This window comes from Zalophus californianus, chromosome 1 (genome assembly GCF_009762305.2).
Source record: "Zalophus californianus isolate mZalCal1 chromosome 1, mZalCal1.pri.v2, whole genome shotgun sequence".
In the NCBI taxonomy this organism is placed as follows: Eukaryota; Metazoa; Chordata; class Mammalia; order Carnivora; family Otariidae; genus Zalophus; species Zalophus californianus.
In genome coordinates this window covers 29,937,329-29,956,930 of record NC_045595.1, presented here as the reverse complement: position 1 = coordinate 29,956,930, position 19,602 = coordinate 29,937,329, and the positions used below count along the sequence as shown (strand labels likewise).

Below are 19,602 nucleotides of genomic sequence, written 5' to 3'. Positions count from 1 at the left end.
GAGCCCCGGGGGTCGTGTGTCTCCAACTCTCCATCTTCTCCCATTACTCCCCACCCCCATGCTTCTAAAAGTTAGTCGGCCTCTAAAAGGCAGCCAGTCTAGAGGTTCACGGCCAAATCTGAAATGATCCGGGCTTCTCTCTGATCCGCAGATACCTCTTACCCAGGCAGCTCTTTTCTCTGGTTCTCGCAGGCCCCGAGGATCCTCCCAAGTCCCCAGGAGTCTCTGGAAGGAACCTACTCTCCTTTATACCGAAGGGAAGATGCATGGAAATCTCCAGGTGGCGCAGGGAAGGGCAGGGGTGCTCACAGACAATCATGGGAGGCAGGTGGCCAGAAAGCAAAGGTTAAATGTGAGCGCGGGGAGAAGCCCCAGGAAAAATCTACAGCAGGCTGCAGGCTGACTCGTGCTCGGCCAGGATCCTCCTGCTCTGCAAAAATTAGGCCAATGTTCAGCCAGCCCAGAGTGTCCCTCTGCAGGGTGGCTTCAGTGCAGGGCTAATCAGGCTGGGCTTCCAAGTCAGAGAAGGTGGGCTGACCAGGAAAGAAATAATTGGCCCCAGGGAGCAGATTTATAAAGAGGCAAGGCTCCTGAGTAACGAAGAAGCGTGTTATTCACCAGCTTTTTTTCTAGCTTTTCACTGGCTTCTTCTAGCTTCCTTTGATCACCTCCTTTGTTTCATGCACAGCCCTGTGCATCACCTGGGGCCAGATGGAGGCCAGCTTACTGGTAAGTAGACAGAGGCAGGCAGGCAGGCATACTCTGATGAAACACTGTAACATGGCACTGAAGTATCTTCCTCACTGTGCCAGCCCACTGCTCTTGACCCCTTGCTCCACAATTTCTCATTAGATAGCTATTTGCCAAGTCCCTAGTGTGGGCCCAACGTGGTGCTAGGGGATGGGGATGCAGCAGGACGTCAGGCAAAAACAGCCCTGTGCTGTGGGGATCACTGAAGAGGGGGGAGGCAGGCACAAGAACAAGGAATTAGGTAGGATAAGATGAATGGGGTACCAGGGAGAGCCTGAGGGCCGTGCATAGGGGCAAGAGCCGTCCTAGCCTAGGGGGTTGTAGAGGGGGCTCCTTGACACAGAGACCTGGGGGGTGAAGGGGAGTTAGGCAGGCTGAGTGCAGGGGAAGACGGGTGTTCTGGACAGAGAGCATGAGAATGACGGGAACCAAGGTAAGAGTGGTGGAGGCCACGTCCGCTGGGGCCCTGTAAGCTGAATTCAGAAGACATTCTAGTCCCAAGAGCACTGGAAGCTACTGCAGCGTTGCAAGCTGAGGCTGACAAGATCAGGTGTGCAATCTCTCCTTTGGCCTGATGTTTTAATAGCAAAGCTCTGGTGACCGCCTAGAAGAACCAGTTACAAACAAGAATAATTGTGCTGGGCTCCAGCAGGGGGCAGCACAGCAGGGCAACTAGCTGGCTGACGGATTCGGAGTATCTTAAAGACGGGAAGGTCCTGTTAAAGGAAACTATGGCAGGAGGACTGACATTACAGGCCACATGTCCAGTGAATTCAGTATACGCCCCCCCCCCCCCCCCGGAGGCCTTGGCATCCTGGGGGAACTCCCAATGTCTTATTTTTCTCCCGGTCTCTTGACAGAAAAGGATTCTTGCCTGGGCTACTAACATGGTACACAGGCAGGGGTGGAGGTTGAATGCAAACTTTAGGTCCTACTCATCCTGAAGCACTGAAAAGGACCCTTGGCCAAAATAGCCCCTCACACCCATACCTCTAAACAGTCATTGGAAACACCAGCTCCAGGCTACCTCTGCCATCCTAAAATCAGTAAACAGTGGCCACTCCAGGATTTCTGGGCCTTATGAGTCATGGTCTAGTTGTGAAGGCCGATGGCATATTCCACGGTCCCAGAAATCCCATGCACCGGCCGTTACGTCTGTCCCTCTCTCGTCTCCCACAAAGCGAGGGTGCAAGTTTTCATCAGCTTTTCGGGGAGCCTCCGGTCTCAGAGAAGACTTGCCAGAGGAGAGCATGTTCTGCAGAGCAGGGGTCTGGAAGTCCCAGCTAGCCTCAGGTTGCACGCCCGAGTCATTTCTCTTTCTAACATTTCACAGTGCTCGTGTGCGAATTTTGCCTTGAGGGGGTGGAGAAGTGAACCTGTCAGTAACACCTTGCGGCGTTCCAGACCTAAGAAAACGCTGTTCCGCCGGCAGCTGGATGTGCCTGGGGCTTGGCCCTAGAGGCGAGGCAAAAATACGAGCGCTCCCGGATGTCCAAGTGAGGCCTGACAAAGGTGATTTCATCATCACATTCACTGTCCTGCTTTGCCTTCATGGTACCAGGAGCCTGGAATTTCATCGCATCTGTACACAACCACGTGAACTCTGCTCCCGTCCCTCTCCTGAGGAATTCCTCGCTGCCCTCAGGGACAGCAAGCCTGCCACCCCCCCCCCCCCAGCTCCCATTATCTCCTGCTGCTCCCTGCCCACCCCCCACTGTGTTCCAGGAACACCCATCCAACCAGTGACCATGCTGGGCCACAGTGGGTCCCCCCTCTCTGCCTCTGTCCCTTTCATCCCACTGCCAGGAGTGCCTTTCCCACCCTGCCCCCAGAAGCCCCCATCGACCCCCCAGTCCTGGTTCTGGTGCTACTTTCTCCCTGAGGCCTCCCCAAGCCTTCAGGCTGTGCTATCTCTGGAGGGCTGAGTAGATAGGGTTCAGATCACAGGTTCAAATCCTGGCTCGGCCACTTTCTATGTGACTTTCAACCAATAACCTGAATCGGTTTGGGCCTGGAGTTCTTCCTCCATAAAAAACCTGCTTCACAGAGGTGGTGGCAAAGTTCAATGGGAAGATGTGCCTGGCGTTGAGCAATGCTGTGTACCTACTCTCACCCTCATCGCGTACTTTCCTTACTGTACATGTCACCCTCAATTATACCTGCTCTTTTATTTACTACAAGGGTCCCCAAAGGGAGGGCTGACTCCCATCTGCACATGGAAAAACAGCAGAGAAGCCCTGTCTCCTACTAGCTCTGCAACTCTGGGCAAGTTCCTTAACCTCTCTGAGCATTCATTTCCTCCTCTATAAATGGAAACAGTCGTATTGCCTACTACCCTGTGGGGTGCGAGGAGTCAATGAACTGGTACCTATAAACCACTTAGACTGTTGCTGGGTAGCCATTCGGCAGCTGGTTAATGTTATCGATGGGGACGATGATCATCCGCATCCCCATCCCCTCGTCAACACCCCAGCGGCACAAGGCAGATGCTGAGTGCTCACTGGGTGTCTGCGGAGTGCCATCGCCCTGTGATATCATCTGCTTGAGTACCACCTAAGTGGTACTCACACAGGAGCTCAGACGAGCTGGGTGCTAGCACTCTGCGGGTGCGGAGGCAAAACCTCACAGTTGGCCCTGAGACCAGACCGCACCACGCTTCTTGCACACGACTTGCCGCCTGCGCTGGGTAGGTACTCTCCTGCTCCTGGACCTTCAGGCCCCCGACAATCCTCCCCATGCTAAGGCCCCCCAGGGACTGGAACATGCTATAAACTATTCAGGGTCATCGTGCACTTCAGGGTCAGGCTGACCTGATGACAAACGCTGGCTCAGGCCCTTCCAGCTGTGTGATTTTGGGTAAGTGACTGCCCATCTCTGAGCCCCTGGTCCCTCCTCTATCAAAGGGAGACATGATGACGCTCACCTCTCAGAGGACTTATAAGGAGTAAATGAGATCATCCAACGTGAAGAAGATTGTGCAAATTATGGCCACATAATTTACAGAGCCAGGTGGAAAATGCAACTGGGGGCCTCCTGTTCGCAAGTTATTAGAAGAGCTTCAGGATGGGGACAGCAGAGCGTGGAGGCCAGCACAGGGCCTTCTGAGCACAGGTCCCATGCTCGTGAGGCTGGCCTGACCAGTCAGGCAATAAGCACAGGGCCTGGCACCGAGGAGGCAACCAGAGAGTTCATTCTTCTCTTCCTTCCAATGGAACCAGGCAACAGTGCCCCCAAAATGAGACACTCCCAATTGTTGGGAGCAGCTCACTTTCATTCAGAGCTTCACTTGTAACCCAGCTGCCTCCTGCAAGAACTTGGCTGCCTGGTTCCTGGAGGCCGTGCTCCCCTCCCTGATGCCCAAATCCTGACAGCAGGATAAGTGCAGGACCTTTGGGTTAATGGAGCTTTTCCTCTCCTCATCTCCATCTCTGATTTATCCAGATGGTCCGGTTTTCCCAGCAGAACTAGCCTTCGGTTCCTGCCCGCCATGGGTTGTGTGAACTGGCAACCCACACGTGCGCCTGGCTTGGCACCCCTCCCCCACTAATTATTAGATGGTGAGATAGCTGCCAACATTAATAGGCAATAGAGTTCACATAAACCAACAATGGGCTTGCCTACCAGCAATGTTTGAGGTTGGCAACACTGGCCTGAATTCCCACATGGCAAACATCAGCTGGAACCCAGCAGCAGACTCTCTTTAGACAGGGCATGTGTCCCTAGTTTGCCACAGGCCTCGCTGCTCCCTAATGTCACACACTAGACCTGCTGTCCTCACCCCTGACCCTGCGGGCAGCTCACTCTAGCCCGTCTAATTCCAGTCTGTTGGGGGTGGGGAGGGCACACTCTGACCCATGGAATGAGCAGAACAACATGGACTTGGGTCTTTTCACAAGGCCTCATCATCAAAAGCAAGACTTATGGTTTAAGAAACTCCTGACCAGGATTCTGAAGTCACTAACCTGGCTCAAGAGGAGACGCTGCTTCTGGACAAGGCACCTTTCCTAATCCCATACTTACTTTCAAAGAGATTTTATTTTTCAATCAATTAGAAAGTAACCAGGCTCTTGCTCCAACCATACTATGGGGGCCATTCCCCTCAATGAACTTGGATGGACCTTTTCCGTACTCTTTTCAGAGCTGCATCTTGCTGGTTTGTGTGCACCAGGATGAAACGGGATAGGGGTAACAACTTACACCCACCTCTCCCTCTCCCCCCGTGGCTGTGACAAAGGGCTGCTGGGAAGTTAAGAACAGGGAGGCCAGCCAGAGCGGGGACTCAGAAAATGAGCCTCCTTCTGAAATGTCTTCCAGATAAAACTTATAGCAAGATGCTAACTAACGTGCTCGGAGCATTCGCCAGCAGCGGGGGGGGGGGGGGGGGGGGGGCTCAAGGATGAATGACCTTCCCCACATCCCCTCCTCCCCCCAGCTTTTATCTCAGCATCCAACAGAATCTGAGTAAAGTGCCTCCATTCTGCTTTTTTTAAAAAAAAAATTAAAAAAAAAAAGAAAAGAAAAACAGTTTTCAGTGGCATATGTCATCACTGAATTAATGCTGTTTGCCTTTTACTGGCTTGGCTCTCATCCCAGTAGAAGCAAATAAAAACGGAGTACAATGTACTATAAATGCTACAGGCAGTCATGCATCAGATGGACGCATCTGAAACACTTCCTACCCCACGGTAAGGGCTCAGCTTCTGCCACAGGACAACAACCCCTACGCTGTCAAGACTAAAACGAGCTTGGATCCAAGAGACCACTCTCAGGAGTAGGCGAAGGCGGGATTCTTTCACTTTTCAGGAAAGATCAAGAGAAGGACACACTCCACACTCAGAATACAGCCCGGTTCAACTGCGGGCAACTTGACTACATTTGTTCTGAGTAACACCACTCATTAAAAACCACCCACATCCGTGAATTAAGACGGCTGCTTTAAAAACACACACCCCCCCAAAAACTGTGGTAAAAAAACACATGAAACTTACCATCTTAACCATTTCTAAGAGCGCGGTTCAGTCGTGTCAAGTGTATTCACACTGTTGGGCAACCAATCTCCAAACTCCGTCTTTCCCCAGCAAAATGGAAACTCCGTACCCGTTAAACCACAATCTCCCTCCCTCCAGCCTCTGCCGACTACCTTTCTCCCTCTGCTTCTGTGACTTGGGACGACTCTAGGCACCTCATGCAAATGGAATACATTTGTCTTTCTGTGACCGACTTATTTCATGTAGCATCACGTCCTCAAGGTTCATGCGTGTTGCAGTGTGTATCAGAATGTTCTTCCTTTTTGAGGCTGAGTGACATCCCATTGTATGTATAGACCACATTTCATTCATCCATTCATCTGTTTGGGTAACAACCCAAATGTGCATCCCTCGGCTACTGTAAATAATGCCGCTATGAACACAAATGCACAAGTATCTCTTCAAGACCCTGCTTTCAATTCTTTTGGGTAGATACCCAGCAGTGGGATGGCTGGATCATATGGTAGTTCTATTTTTAATTTTTTAAGGAACCACCATATTGTTTTCTACAGCGGCTGTACCATTTTACATTCCCACCAACAGTGCACAAGCGTTCCAAATTCCCTACGTCTTCGCCAACGGTTGTTATTTTCTGTTTGTTTTGTTGTTTGCGTGGTAGCCCCCCCAAGCAGGTGTGAAGTGAGAAGGTGGCTGGTTTTGTCCAAGGCCACAAAATTCGTCTTTACTCTTCTGGAGCCCCAGCCTTATCTAAGCCACGGTTGCAGAGACACGACTGTCAGTTACAAAAACATACATTCTCCTGCAAGGGACCATGGGCTCTGGGCTCCCATTCCTGTGCCCGAGCTGGATTAGAGCATCGTGTGTTTCCGTTTATATTACCACCCGGAGTTCTTGTGAATAAGCACTCCTTACTCCTTCATGGAGAGCTCCCTTCATCACACTCAGATAATGAAACAATAGTCTGTCGTGCCTACTTCAAGTAGGCACTGGAAGACTGAAGGTGTCTGATAAATCCCAATTTCATTCTAAGCCCTATAAATACGCTGGTCCTGACCTACCAAACCACCACCATAGACACTTGGTTGCAACAGCATGTGGCTCGGCCTTCAGCTGTAAGCCTATACTCTATCAACCTGAATTCCTGACCCCAGCCTCCAATGGAACGTTCTACTTGTTCTCAGTGGGGTCTGGTTTCCCACACCAAGAGAGATAGACTCTGTCCTAGTTTCAAAGATCACTTAGCGGGGGGCAGAAACTTCCGAGGGCCCAGATACGTTCTAGGAGGACGCTGAACCACACTGGCACTGAGCAACTCCTCCAAGCCATTCCTGGCGCATGCCCTCTGGCCCTCCCAGGAAGGTGACAGCCAAGAACACGGACAGGCAGGATAATCTCAAACACCTCCAAAAAAGGGAACCTGACCCATGAAACTAGCCCTGGCTGCAAAGTGCTTTGGAGAGTCCATACAAATGCCTGCCGTAATTTATTTTAAATAAAGTCTCCTACATTTCCCTCCACCTCCGTACACTCCGGCTGAGTGCCACGTTCATGATTTCTGCCCTGTCTTCACGAACGTGTCCTAGCACTTATTTCTGTCCTTAACTATTTCTTTCCTCAAGTGAACTTTGAAAAGGAAACTTTATATTAATATGATAAATCAGAGTCTCTCAACCACAGCACTGTTGACACTTGGGACCAGGGAGGTCTGTTGTGCGGGGCTAGTCTGTGCAGGGTAGGAAGCTCAACAGCATCCCTGGTTTCTACCCAACTACACACCAGGAGCAGCCCTCCCCAGGCACGACAACCGGAAATGCTTCCAGATATCGCCAAATGCCTTTGGGGAGAGGGGGGCAGAATGCTCTCTGGCTAAGAACCTCTGCCATAAATGGAAAACTGCTATTTTTTCTAAAGCACACAAATATTCACTTAATAATTAACATGTCATCTGAAATCATCTTGTGTTGCCCACTCAGGGAATAAGCCCAAAGCCAGAAGGAAGGCAGCACCATGTGAGGGGGACTCCCCTGGATTCTGGAGTTGGGGCCCGTGTTGGAGCTCTGTGATGCCCGGACACGTTCCTTAGCCTTCTGAGCCTCAGTTTCCTCACTGGCCAAAGGCAACAAGGACAGCACAGCCCCCACAGGGGTGCTATAGGACCACACACACATGCATCAACTGGCTACTGGGGGTGCCGGCACCACGCTCCGCCTGTGCTCCTAAGAGAGGGGCCGGGGCGGATTTCCACGCGGCACACATCCCGCCGAGGGCCTCGTGCTAGTAGATGCTAGCAAATAGACACAGGCGCTGCATGGAGGCCTCTAATCCTTCCCACAGCCTGCAGGGCAGCTGGAACTAGGGCCATCAACTCTACAGTCGAGGCCAAGTACCAGCGCTTCTTACCTCCCCGGCCCAGGGATGTGTTTAGTTTGGCATATGTGAAAACGAACGAACAAACAAACAAACAAAAGAAGGAAAAAAAGAGAAAATGTTTTAAAAATTGGAAGATGCTGCACAAAGGCTTGGATTTCTGGCTTGTGAGGCATCGTCAGTGGCTACAATCAGGGGAAGTGAGTGAGGCTGTCCTCTTTAGCAAAGACACGTGCACTCTGGTTTGCTGTGGTCCTCACTCCTCCCTAATGTCCACCACCTGGTGGTCCTCCTCTCTCACTGATACCACCCGTCTGCCTTCTCTCGTTGCCTGAGTTTGCTGCTTCTCCCACACAAGGACTCCTCTTCTCCTTCCTTGTGAATTAATATTAAAGCTACTACTCACAGGACTTAAAAAGATGTCACCAAACATCAAGGGAATTTAAAACAAGGCTTTTGGAAATGCTGGTCAAAATAGAACAGAGTTTGTAACTTTAAACATTTAATGCTTGTTTCAAAGAGGCTAACTATAGGGGCACCTGGGTGGCTCTGTCGGTTAAGTATCCGACTCTTGATTTCGGCTCAGGTCATGGTCTTGGAGTCCTGGGGATCGAGTCCCCCGTTGGGCTCCACGCTCAGTGGGGAGTTTGCTTGAGATTCTCTCTCTCTCTCTCTCTCTCAAAAAAAAAAAAGGAGGCTAAAGATTGATGAAAATAATTGTGTTTACTTATTGTGAAGAAAAACTAAATGAAGATTTAAACAAATGTACATGCAAAGCCTTTAAAATAAGTCACCACTGACATGAAGGTGAGTGGCTGTATTTAAAAAGTAAATGTCAAGCTGGAGGAGGCAGGCGGGGAAAGGCCAGAAGGGCTGGAAGCGAAGTGAGGTGGTAGGGATCACGGACTGATGTGGGGTTGGGGGTTTTACCCTCTAGTCACTCATATCCTTCCTCAACCAAGCACACACGTATTTCTGCTTAAACCAGGGGTTGGTAAATGCCGCCTCACAGATCAAAGCAGGCCCACTGTCTGGTTTTGTAAACAGCGTTTTGTTGGAACTCAACCACGTCTGCTCACTTACGTATGATTTTGAGTGTTTTTGTGCTACCTGGCGGGACAGACAAGTTTCGACAGAGACCTATGGCCCGCAAGGCTTTTGAGACGTGAACCTTCCCACTAGATGAATGTGGTGAGGGAGTCGCTCTGGTTTACCAGTCTGGGGAAAGAGCACAGTTCCTGGAGGTCATTCTGAATGCCTGCTAACTGGGGACCAGACTCTTGGCATGCTCCTTAATGTCCAGGGAGGACCACAAAAGAAAGACCTGCTAGCGGCCTCCTCATGGTCGCCATTGTGATTTTGTGGCCTTTGGGCTGTGGACAGCTCCTCCTTCCTTGCGACTGACAGCAAGGGTGACTCCATTTATCTGCACCCCCGTCCGCACCAAGAGCTCTTGTTATCCCCACTTTACTGACGAGAACGCTGAGCAGAGACCGCCTGAGGAGCCAGAGTGAATAAGCGGCATTGGCTACCGGGGTGACGTGACTCCAGAAGCTGCTTGCCAAGACTCTGCCAAGATGGCACGCGTGGATGCCTGACGGTCGAAGCTGCAGACCCACACGCCCCAACCCTGGGGCAGCAAATCTGCAAGGTTCATCAATCCCAGTGACTCACTGCCTCCCACCTGGAACTGGCGCAGGTCCCCCACTGCTCTCTAGTTTCACGAGGTATGAACACTCCCAACCTAAGCTCTCAACAGCCATCTTTGTCAGAACTATGGGCAAAGACGTGTTTAAGAGGAACAGGCGGAGAAGACCTCCTCGCCAGAGCCCTGAGTCCACAGGCACAGCCGCTCAAGCTTGAAAATCCATTCTCGACAAGGTCTACCACTGGTCTTCGGAGAAACCCCACTGGTCCAAGCTGCCACTGCCATCACCTCCTAACTGGGCTTCTTGCGTCCCCTCTTGCCTCCCCTGTATAATCTCCACAAAGAGGCCAGAGGGGTCTTTCAAAAAAGCTAATCAGATGAGCAAGTCTCCCGCTAAAATCCACCACTGGTTTTCCATTTCAATTAGAATCAAATCCTCAGCATGGATGATGAGCCCCCTCCTGGTCTGAGCTCTGCCCAACTGTGAACTCATCCCTTATCCCTCCCTCCTGACTCTCTAGGGTCCACACACACTGGCCTTGGGATCGCTCCTCGGCCACTCCCAAATCAATCCCGACTTTGGGTCTCTGGATCGGCTATTCCTCCTGCAGCCTAGAACGATCTCCCAAGGATCTCCACATGGCTACCTCCTCACCACTTGGGTCTCTGCTCAAGTGTCATTCCTTGACCACTCGATGCCACACTGCCCCCCTCCCCAACCCAAGCGCTCACCACTATTTGACGTTACGCACTCGTTCACTGGAATATCCTCCAGCTCCCCCACTAGGACAGAAACCCCCGGAAGAACAGAAGCCTGCCTTGATCTGTGTTCCATTCCCAATGTTTCATGAGGTGCCCGGTACACAGCGGGTACTCCATAAATATTTAATATCTTCCAATGCAAGAAATTCTACTGTCTCACAGTAATTCCTAGAGGAAATGTCACCGTTCATGTCGGAATGGCTTCAAACAGCTTTATAAGCTGCCCAGTATTTCCTCCACTCAACTCCACAGAAGGCTACTCTACACTTTTCCTGAAAACCAGGACAAACTGAGCAACACCCATAGGAAACCCAAACTTCAAAAAACGAGTCCATACCAGCTTTAAGGAGGAACGTAATTCAAAACATGAAAATTTATTCTAAGTTGTATCTTAACATACGAGATCTCAGCTTTAGATGAATTTTAATGTTTACAAGTGCAAAAGCAAATAAATATTTACCAGTTGCTTTTTTTTTTTTTTGCACTCTTATAACTCCACAACAGCTTAGATGCAAAAAAAATTGTTGCTAAACATCTTGTAGTCTGGCAAAAAGAAGAATTTCTTATTAAGAAAACCCCTCACAACAATAACAACCCCTCATGCTCACGGCTGCCTCGCAGAGACTATCAGGACGGTTCGGTAGGATCTGAGCACATAGATAGAACACTGAATCACTACCGGTCAGGGTGACGGGGATCACCACCTCAGGGCGGAGGCCAGACCAGCCATGCCGCGGCCTCACCATCCATAAGCTGGGTTATGCGTACGGCAAACGGGGCTCTGGCATAGAGAGCCCCATTGCTTGGGCGAGGCCGGTGGGTTAACACCAACTCTCCCCACTCGGGGGCATCTCATGCTTTTGGTTTCAGGGTGCAGGTCATGTCCCCAGATTGGCCTATGTTCGTTAAGATGGGTCCCTGCCCTCCTCATGATTCTCTTCAACAGTACCTGCTTCTTTCCTGTTACCGTTCACCATCTTCAACCTCAGTTAGCTCATTTACTGGCTAGCCAGCCACCCTGTTTGCCTGCTCTGTACCGCCCTGCTTCCAGCTTCCCAGCGAGTGCGCTAGCTCAGTGTCACCATCGCTGTGTCCTTTAGGCAGTCAGCAAGCCTCAAAAGGCAGGGGCTGTGCTTCCCCCCGGCCCCAGGGTGGCACCCACCCCGTGCCTGGCACCAAACAGTCCCTAAACCCAGGCGCTGAGTAAGTGAATAAGGAGTGAAATCTTAATGAAGAAACTTAAGATCGATGTCTTTTTTTATTCATTTCCTTCACTGTGTAGTTTATTTCTTCTTAAAAATTGTATTTATTTATTTGAGAGAGAGCGAGAGAGCACACCAGCAGCGGGAGGGGCAGAGGGAGGGGAGAAGCAGACTCCCCTGCTGATCCAGGGGCCCCGAGATCATGACCTGAGCCGAAGGCAGACGCTTAACCGACTGAGCCACCCGGGGGCCCCTCGCTGTGTAGTTTAAATCCTTGGAGTTATTCTGAGGGAAGTAGATTTTATCAGGAAACAAATATCACAGAAGGTCTTATTCCAGCCGCAGTGAGAGAGGAGGTTATTCTTATAGGATAAAAAACGGAGAGAGAGAGAGACAGACAGACAGACAAATACACGCACACACATCTTTTATGCCAGGAACATCTACAATTTCAGGAACATCGAGCACTTTCTGGAGCTTCATCTCCCATCCCTATTTCTTTTTAAAGGGCGAGCCTGCTCACAGCAGCGTGGAGCCTCAGGTGAGGGCCGGGCCACTTACCTGGATTAACCGTGATAAATTTGCTATCCTCGGAAAATCGGTCCCCTCGGGACATGGGCTTTTTTGACGGCGTCTGGGGCCTCCTGGGGTCGCTCCCTTCGAAGCGCTCCTCTGTGGCCGTGGGGGGCCCCGGGGTGGCGGTGGCCGGGCCGGCGTCCAGGCCCGGGCGGGCGCCCCCCGCGGCATCGGGCTGGTGTGTGGGGGCCGCGGTGGGGTCCCGCCCGGGCCCGGGCAGAGTCTGACGCCCGCCGTCCTCGGCGGTCCCGCTGGGAGACGGGGTGGAGGTGGGCTCGTCCTGACGCGGCTCCTGGGCGGCGTGGCTCGGCCGGCTCTTCTTCTTCTCGGCGTCCTTCTCTCCCTCGTCCTCGTGCTCTCGCTCCCCATCTTCACTCTCGCTCTTCTCATCCTCCCCTTCCTCCGCGCCCTCGCTGTCCTCGGTCGGGGCCGGGTCGCCGTCGGGGCCCGGGGGAGCCAAGGCCTCCGTGGTGGCCAGGACGGGCCTGACGGCCTGCTTGCTGGCCGAGGCGGCCGTCGGCAGGCGCGTGGGCCACACGGTGCTGGGGAAGGAGGGGATGCCGCCGCCGCTGAAGCCCAGGCCGGCCAGGAGCGTGCTGGTGACCACCGAGGCCACGGTCGCCTGGCTGCCGCTGGAGGACGGGCCCATCCCAGTCGCCATGGAGACAAATGAGAAGGGGATGCCGGAGGAGGTCCAGGTCGAAGACCCCGAGCTGATGGGGGCCATGTCAGCCGACGGGGCAGGAGACGCCGTGGGCTTCAAGGGGTCGCCCGGGGAGGGCAGGAGAGGGGACAGGAGAGAGAGCAGAGTGGTGTCAGTCATCAGGATTGGGGAAGAGGCCCTGCTTAGGACCCTTCATGGGTTTTACTCATCTTTTATTTTCCTCACAGGGTCTCTCGCAGAGCAGTGCCAAAGCCGCAAGAGGTGATTTGCGGTTGACCACCCCTGGTCTTAATGGTTTTACAACAACTGTGAGTGCATTAAAAATTTTCACTAGCATATCAAACCCAACTTTTCACCCCAACTGCTTAGGAGGAAGCCAACTGCCAAAAAAAAAAAAAAAAAAAAAGTAAGTACCATTGAAGTTGGCGTAAAAATAAGTATCAACTAAGTAACAAAGCGGCAACATCAATCGGATGGCCGAATGATCCCAGGGTGACACTGGAAGAGACAGGAGCCCTTGCTTTTTTCATATACCAGTGGCCCTTGTGGAGAGCATCCAGCAGTGAGGTCTAGAAAAGCCCTCTGGAGCGGCCCCCCGTGCCTGCAGAGGCAGGAGTTACAACCCAACACGGCACGCTTTGGAACAGGCTGACAGCCGCCGCAACTTCCAGAGTCTCTGGCTGTATCCACGGCGAAACCTACGCCCACGTACGTGGCAACAGGAGAAATTCCATTTGACAAGTACCAACTGTGTGCCAGGCCTTCCCACCCTACCCCGGAGGCACACAGGATCATCACCCCATTTTACAGGTCAGGAAACCGAGGCACAGAGATGTTAAGGGCTGGAGGGAGGGCTGCCTGTGTGCGAGCCCCAGCTCATTCTTCCCACCATACTCAACTGGGGCTTACGTGTGGGAGCCACACATGGTACCTTGGGGAAAACAAGAAATGTTGCTCTAAGTTATCCGTTTGATTTTAGTTCTTATAACCTGGTGTACAGAATCCAGATCTGCATCCCATCACTTCTAGGGTTCAAAACAACACAGCCAGAGCAACTTTGATTTCATAACATGATCACCATATTGTAGTTGGGAAACTTTGTCGTTTATGATGGTCAAGTGAGCAAATGTTAGGTTCTGAAGCTGGTTAATGAAATGCCAAATGCCACGTAAGATAAGGCACCCAAGACAGAGAAGTCAGACGGTCTGGGCTTGAGTTAACAGGCCCCTGTCTGGGGGATGCATCGCTTTTAACTCACTGGACCTCAGTTTCCTCATCTGTAAAATGGGAACCACAGTGACACCAATCTCGTGGGATGCCGCCAGGAGTAAATAAAATAATAAAATAATCTGTGCCTAAAACCCAGGAAACGCCAGTAAATTTTAGGCTACTATTATTATCATCAACACTGTGGTTAATATTATGATTGTTAGTTACACTAGAAATGGCAAAGCTTAGATATTAATTGAGGCTCCAGAAATTTGCAAATCCATGTAACGTTGGGAAATGACAACCTGTGAATTTTAGCACATGTCCAATGAAGGGCTTGGAAGAGACCTTTTGCACTCCTAGCTTGTATGATCCCACAGATGATAAATAATTTAAAATCTGGAGAGTTTTTATCTTGATAAAACTTGTACAGTGTAACACAACTGCTTTAACTCTGTTGCATAGCTTCTTTTCATAACATAAACAGTGAGAAATGTAATTGTTTCTGTATTTTCACCTCTTCATGAGCAGTTTAACAACATCATACTGCCACCTCGTGGTGACAGTTTTAATTGCATGTGAATTAACAACAGGCTGCGACAAAGCAATTACCATCTGCTACTTACCACTCCTGTTTTAACAATTCTGGTCCCTTGGAATATTCGAGTGGTATTAGCTGAAACAAAGAAATTACATTGTAAGAAATACACATTTTTTGTAGTTCCAACAAAACTTAAGCTTTACATATAATTCCCACATGTCACGAGATAGTATTCCTCTGCAGACTTTCTCCCCAAACATTAAAAAATGTAAAACCCTTCTTAGCTTGTGAATCATTAAAGAACTTTCAGAATGCTATATAGTTTGCTGGCTCTTGTCTTAAGCTATTAGTTTAAAATTTGTTTTTGAATTTTTATTGTTTTCTGTTTTGAAGTGCAACTTAAATAAATATACAAAGCTTAGGTATATAGTCTAATTAATTTTCTTTGTAAACACCTGTGTGACTACCACCTGTACGGAGACATAGACAGATGTTCTCCAGGACCCCAGCAGGTGTGAATACGCCCCACTCAATACCTGCCCCACCTTTCCGAAAGGTAACCACAATTCTGACCTCTGTTAGAGTTTTGTCTATCTTTGAACTTCATATAAGTGGAATCATAGTATTCCACTATTCCTACCTGTTATCTTTCTTTAAAGTTTATTATTATCATCCTTTTTTAGTAATCTCTACACCCAACATGGGGTTCGAACTCACCACCCTGAGATCAAGAGCCATATGCTCTCTGACCAAGCCACCTTCAATACCTATTATTTTTTGTGTATGATTTCTTATGTTACCCATTCAGTCATTGTAATATGAATCCTGAATTTACTGTAGTGTACCTTAAATTAGTACTTTTGCCACTTGCTAAAAACATAAGAGCTGTACAATAGTTTAACTCTATTTGCCTGCCTCACCTTTTGTGTATTGTCATATATTTTTTCTAAAGTTTTGAAACCCTGTAAGATATTGCCATCATTGCTTTAAGTGGTCAAATTCTTATATGACCCACACAATACTCGTGCTGGTGTTCCTCCTTCTTGCAGTATTTTTTGGCCATATGTTAGTACTGTAAACACAACTGCTTTAACTCTGTTGCATAGCTTCTTTTCATAACATAAACAGTGAGAAATGTAATTGTTTCTGTATTTTCACCTCTTCATGAGCAGTTTAACAACATCATACTGTTGTTAAACAGTATCATCATTTTCAGTAGAACTGAAAAAAAATGTTTAATTGTGGTAAAATGCACATAACATAAAACTTATCATCTTAACCACGTTTAAGTGTGCAAGTCAGTAGTGTTTAAGTATATTTTCATTGTTGTGCAACCAATCTCCAGAATTTTTTCATCTTTCAAAACGGAAACTCTGTACACATTAAACAAGACCCATTTCCCCCTTTCCCCCACTCTTTCTACACATTTGACTACTCTAGCTACTGCATGTAAGTGGAATCATACACATTTGTCCTTTCGTGACTGGCTTATTTCATTCCACATGATGTCTTTAAGGTTCATACAAATGCTGGACCATGTGTCAGAATTTCTTTCCTTTCAAGGCTGAATTATAATCCATTGTATGTGTATATATGCCACATTTTATTTATCTATTCTTTGTCAGTAGACATTTGGGTTGCTTCGCTATTGTGAATAATGGGAAACAGTGTAATTAAAAAAAATGCCTCTTTGTGGTTATCTCAAAAAAACAGTACTGTTATATAAACTAAAAGTTTGCTTCCTAGACATACATGGCACTGAAATATCAGCAAAAAAAAAAAAAAAAAGGCTAAATGCCAAAATAAATAATACGTATACCTGTTGTAAGTTTTTACCTAAACCAGAGGTGGCCAATGACTGATACAGTTTTTTGTTTGGCTGGCAAGCTTTCTTAAAAACTGAATCTGTTGCAGTAGCCTTCAACCTAAAAAATCCCAATTTCCCCCTATCCTGAAAAATCTCAATATTCGGTAAAACTGAACTCTCCTTCCTGCTGGGGCTGAGCGTCCCTCACTCCCTTTTGGTGGACGTAGGATCTCCAGCTTCCCATCGATAACCCTCCCCTCCTCTGTACAGGCTCCCTGCACGGCCCCAGGGGCATGTCAGTCTGCAACCCCCAACCTAATGATACATTCATTTTGCACAGTTGTGAAGTCCAACGTGTGAAGAGACAGATGTGGAGAAGAGACCCATCTAGAAGTCAGGACAATCAGGTCAAACACAGCAGCCTTGGAATCGAACAGCTCTTGCCTGGTTCAAGTCGGGGTGACTAGGACGTTTCTCCAGGACCGTTCAGATCCAAAGCGCTGAACCTGGTGCCCACAGGCCTAATGGGATCCAGGGACGGGGGAAAAATGCATCTGCCTTCCCCCTAAGCTCTCACTGACATGTAGCGTTTCCTTCCACCATGAAAGCAGGCAACAAATCTCAGCCACACTAGCGGGACCGGTGGCTTTGTCTCTGACCTAAGTCAGATATTTTTATACTGCCTTCTAATTGTCATAGCTAGTTTGGAGCATCATTTATGTTCATCACCACTCAGAAATCACAGTAGCCAACAGACCTACTGCTTGTCATTCAATGCTTTAATAAAAAAAAAACAAAACATGTATGACTACATCCAAATTTGTTTAAAATATTTTGACAACTGTATTTGGATATAATTTGTTCCCTTTCCTATGTATTTTGCTTATTTTTGTTGAGTTACTGGGGTTACAGGGTAATATTTACTCTTTAGGGGTGATCTGTTGCTGTGTATAAATGACTGGGCTTTGGAATAAGAAATTCAGACCCCTCTTACTAGCCAAGTGATTTCTTCTGCAAGTTACTTGACTGCCTAGAAAATCATTTCTCCATCTGTAAAATAGCAGGAACATTACAAGCTGCCACGGGGTCAGATGACATAACTAATGGGAAATGTAACTGTGAGCCATTCTGCAGGTACCACTTGCTACTATTACTGTTATTGTATTTACCACACTGAGGCAAATAGGTAACATTTATTACATTATACAGAACATAAATAGTGTTATGTTTACTATAATGTAGAGTCCACCTGGCTTCCTCATGCTCCCAAACCAGATGTAAATTTCATCACTGGGAAGCCCAATTATTCTGAGCAAGGCCTTTGTGAAAATCTCTATGCTTTTCCCTCTTCCCTTTTAACACTTAAGTCCTAATTGTTGCTCAGTATTGTACACCGGGCCCTACTTCTCAAAAATGCATACTTGGGGGCACCTGGGTGGCTCAGTCAGTTAAGCATCTGCCTTTGGCTCAGGTCATGATCCCAGGGTCCTGGGATCGAGCCCCTCATCGGGCTCCCTGCTCGGCAGGAAGCCTGCTTCTCCCTCTTCCCCTCCCTCCTCGGCTTGCGCACTCTCTCTCTCTCAAAAATAAATAAATAAAATCTTTAAAAAAAAATGCATACTTGGCTCCCAACAGGAGGTGTGCGAGCCTACCCAAAGGTTTAGCTGGTACATTGGCTGCTGGCTGCTGTAGGGAAGACAGGAAAGCTACCACGGGGAGAAGCGGGGGATCATGCCCCTCTGTCAACACATAGGGACAAACACCAATATACAAAACGAGTCAACTCACATCCACCTCTGAACAAAGTGAGTCCACACACAGAGGAGACACTGGCCATTTCCGACAAGTCTCTGTGATCAGACATTTTAAATATTCCATGCTTGGAATTTATAGCTGACAAGGCCTTTTTGAATTACATTACATTACAAACATTTAATTTTTCAAAGTCCACGCAGAAGCCAGCAAGCTCGGGGGCCTATTAATCAGGAAAGGCATTCTGCAGAGCCCAATTCTCGGTCAGAGCACAGGGGAGGCTTAATCATGATTTATGTGTCCAAAGTTCCAGGGCCCCGGCCTCAGCAAGCTCCCACGATGGCCTCCCATTCTCTCTCCCCTGGGTTGGCACAGACCTGGCTTCGGCCCCCTGGACCCTCCTCAATGCGGCCAGAGCCGCCAAGACACCCAGGGCACAGGTGGACTCGGTGAGCGTGATTTATGTGGGCAAAATATTCAGCCATGCTCATTTCAATTAGTTTAAAAGGAAGGGTGACATAATGTGAACATGAGCAAATAACAGTTAAAGGCCAAACTATAAAAGCTAGGAGGGATCCTCAGAGGGAATCGAAGGCTGGAGGGCTTCTTGACGGGTTCATCATTTATTATTTTTTAGATCAAACCGAATCTCAGGGGCTATTTATGGATGGTACCAGGCACTCTGCATGTCATTCCCACAAGGCCCCTGTGAGGTGGGTACTGTCACTGCTACCACTTTTCAGACTGGGACACTGTAACTTGGAGAAACTTATAAACATTCTCTGAGTCCCACCAGCGCTGAGTGGCAGCCGGACTCAAACCTGGGGCCCCCATTCCGGGGCCCCAGCTCTGGACCAGCACTTCTGTTTTCACTGGGCAGGCCAGTCACCTGGGCCATCTGGTTAGAACTCAGATTCCCGGCCCGACCCTCAGAGATTTTGAGGCAATTGTTCTGGGAGGGGCCCAGAAATGTGCATTTCTCACAGACTTCCAGATGATGCTGATGCTGCTGGTCCACAGACCATGGGCTTCATGGGGCCCCCTAAGCTGTATGCGAAATTCTGGCATTCTCTATGGAAAAGGTCCAATGCCCTCGTCAGATACGTGACTCAAAAAGGTTAAGAACCACTGGTTTGGTGTGGAGGTTTCTCTGAAATGGGAGATCCTGGAAGGAAAGGACCTTATCAGAGAGGACCTTAGGCTGGCAGAGCAGGGCCCAATGCCCTGCCCCGCCCCTCCCCAATGCTGGCCTTGATGCCTGTCGCCAAACCATGTCAGCAGACTAGGGCCCACAGCCCGGCTGCTTATTTTTGTAAATAAAGTTTCAGTGGAACCA

At 49.1% G+C, this 19,602-nt stretch overlaps 1 protein-coding gene across 5 annotated transcripts in view; it reads right to left on the bottom strand.

Moving 5' to 3' along the window:
• Positions 1-19,602, bottom strand: part of PTPRG (protein tyrosine phosphatase receptor type G) — a 699,320-nt gene that overhangs the window by 79,771 nt on the left and 599,947 nt on the right. For all 5 annotated transcript variants that reach the window (XM_027587463.2, XM_027587464.2, XM_027587465.2 and 2 more), the window contains exons 11-12: positions 14,793-14,842; positions 12,279-13,050 (exon numbers count right to left, since the gene is read on the bottom strand). In XM_027587463.2, the coding sequence (XP_027443264.1) occupies positions 12,279-13,050; positions 14,793-14,842 (822 nt within the window). The remainder of the gene's footprint in view (positions 1-12,278; positions 13,051-14,792; positions 14,843-19,602) is intronic.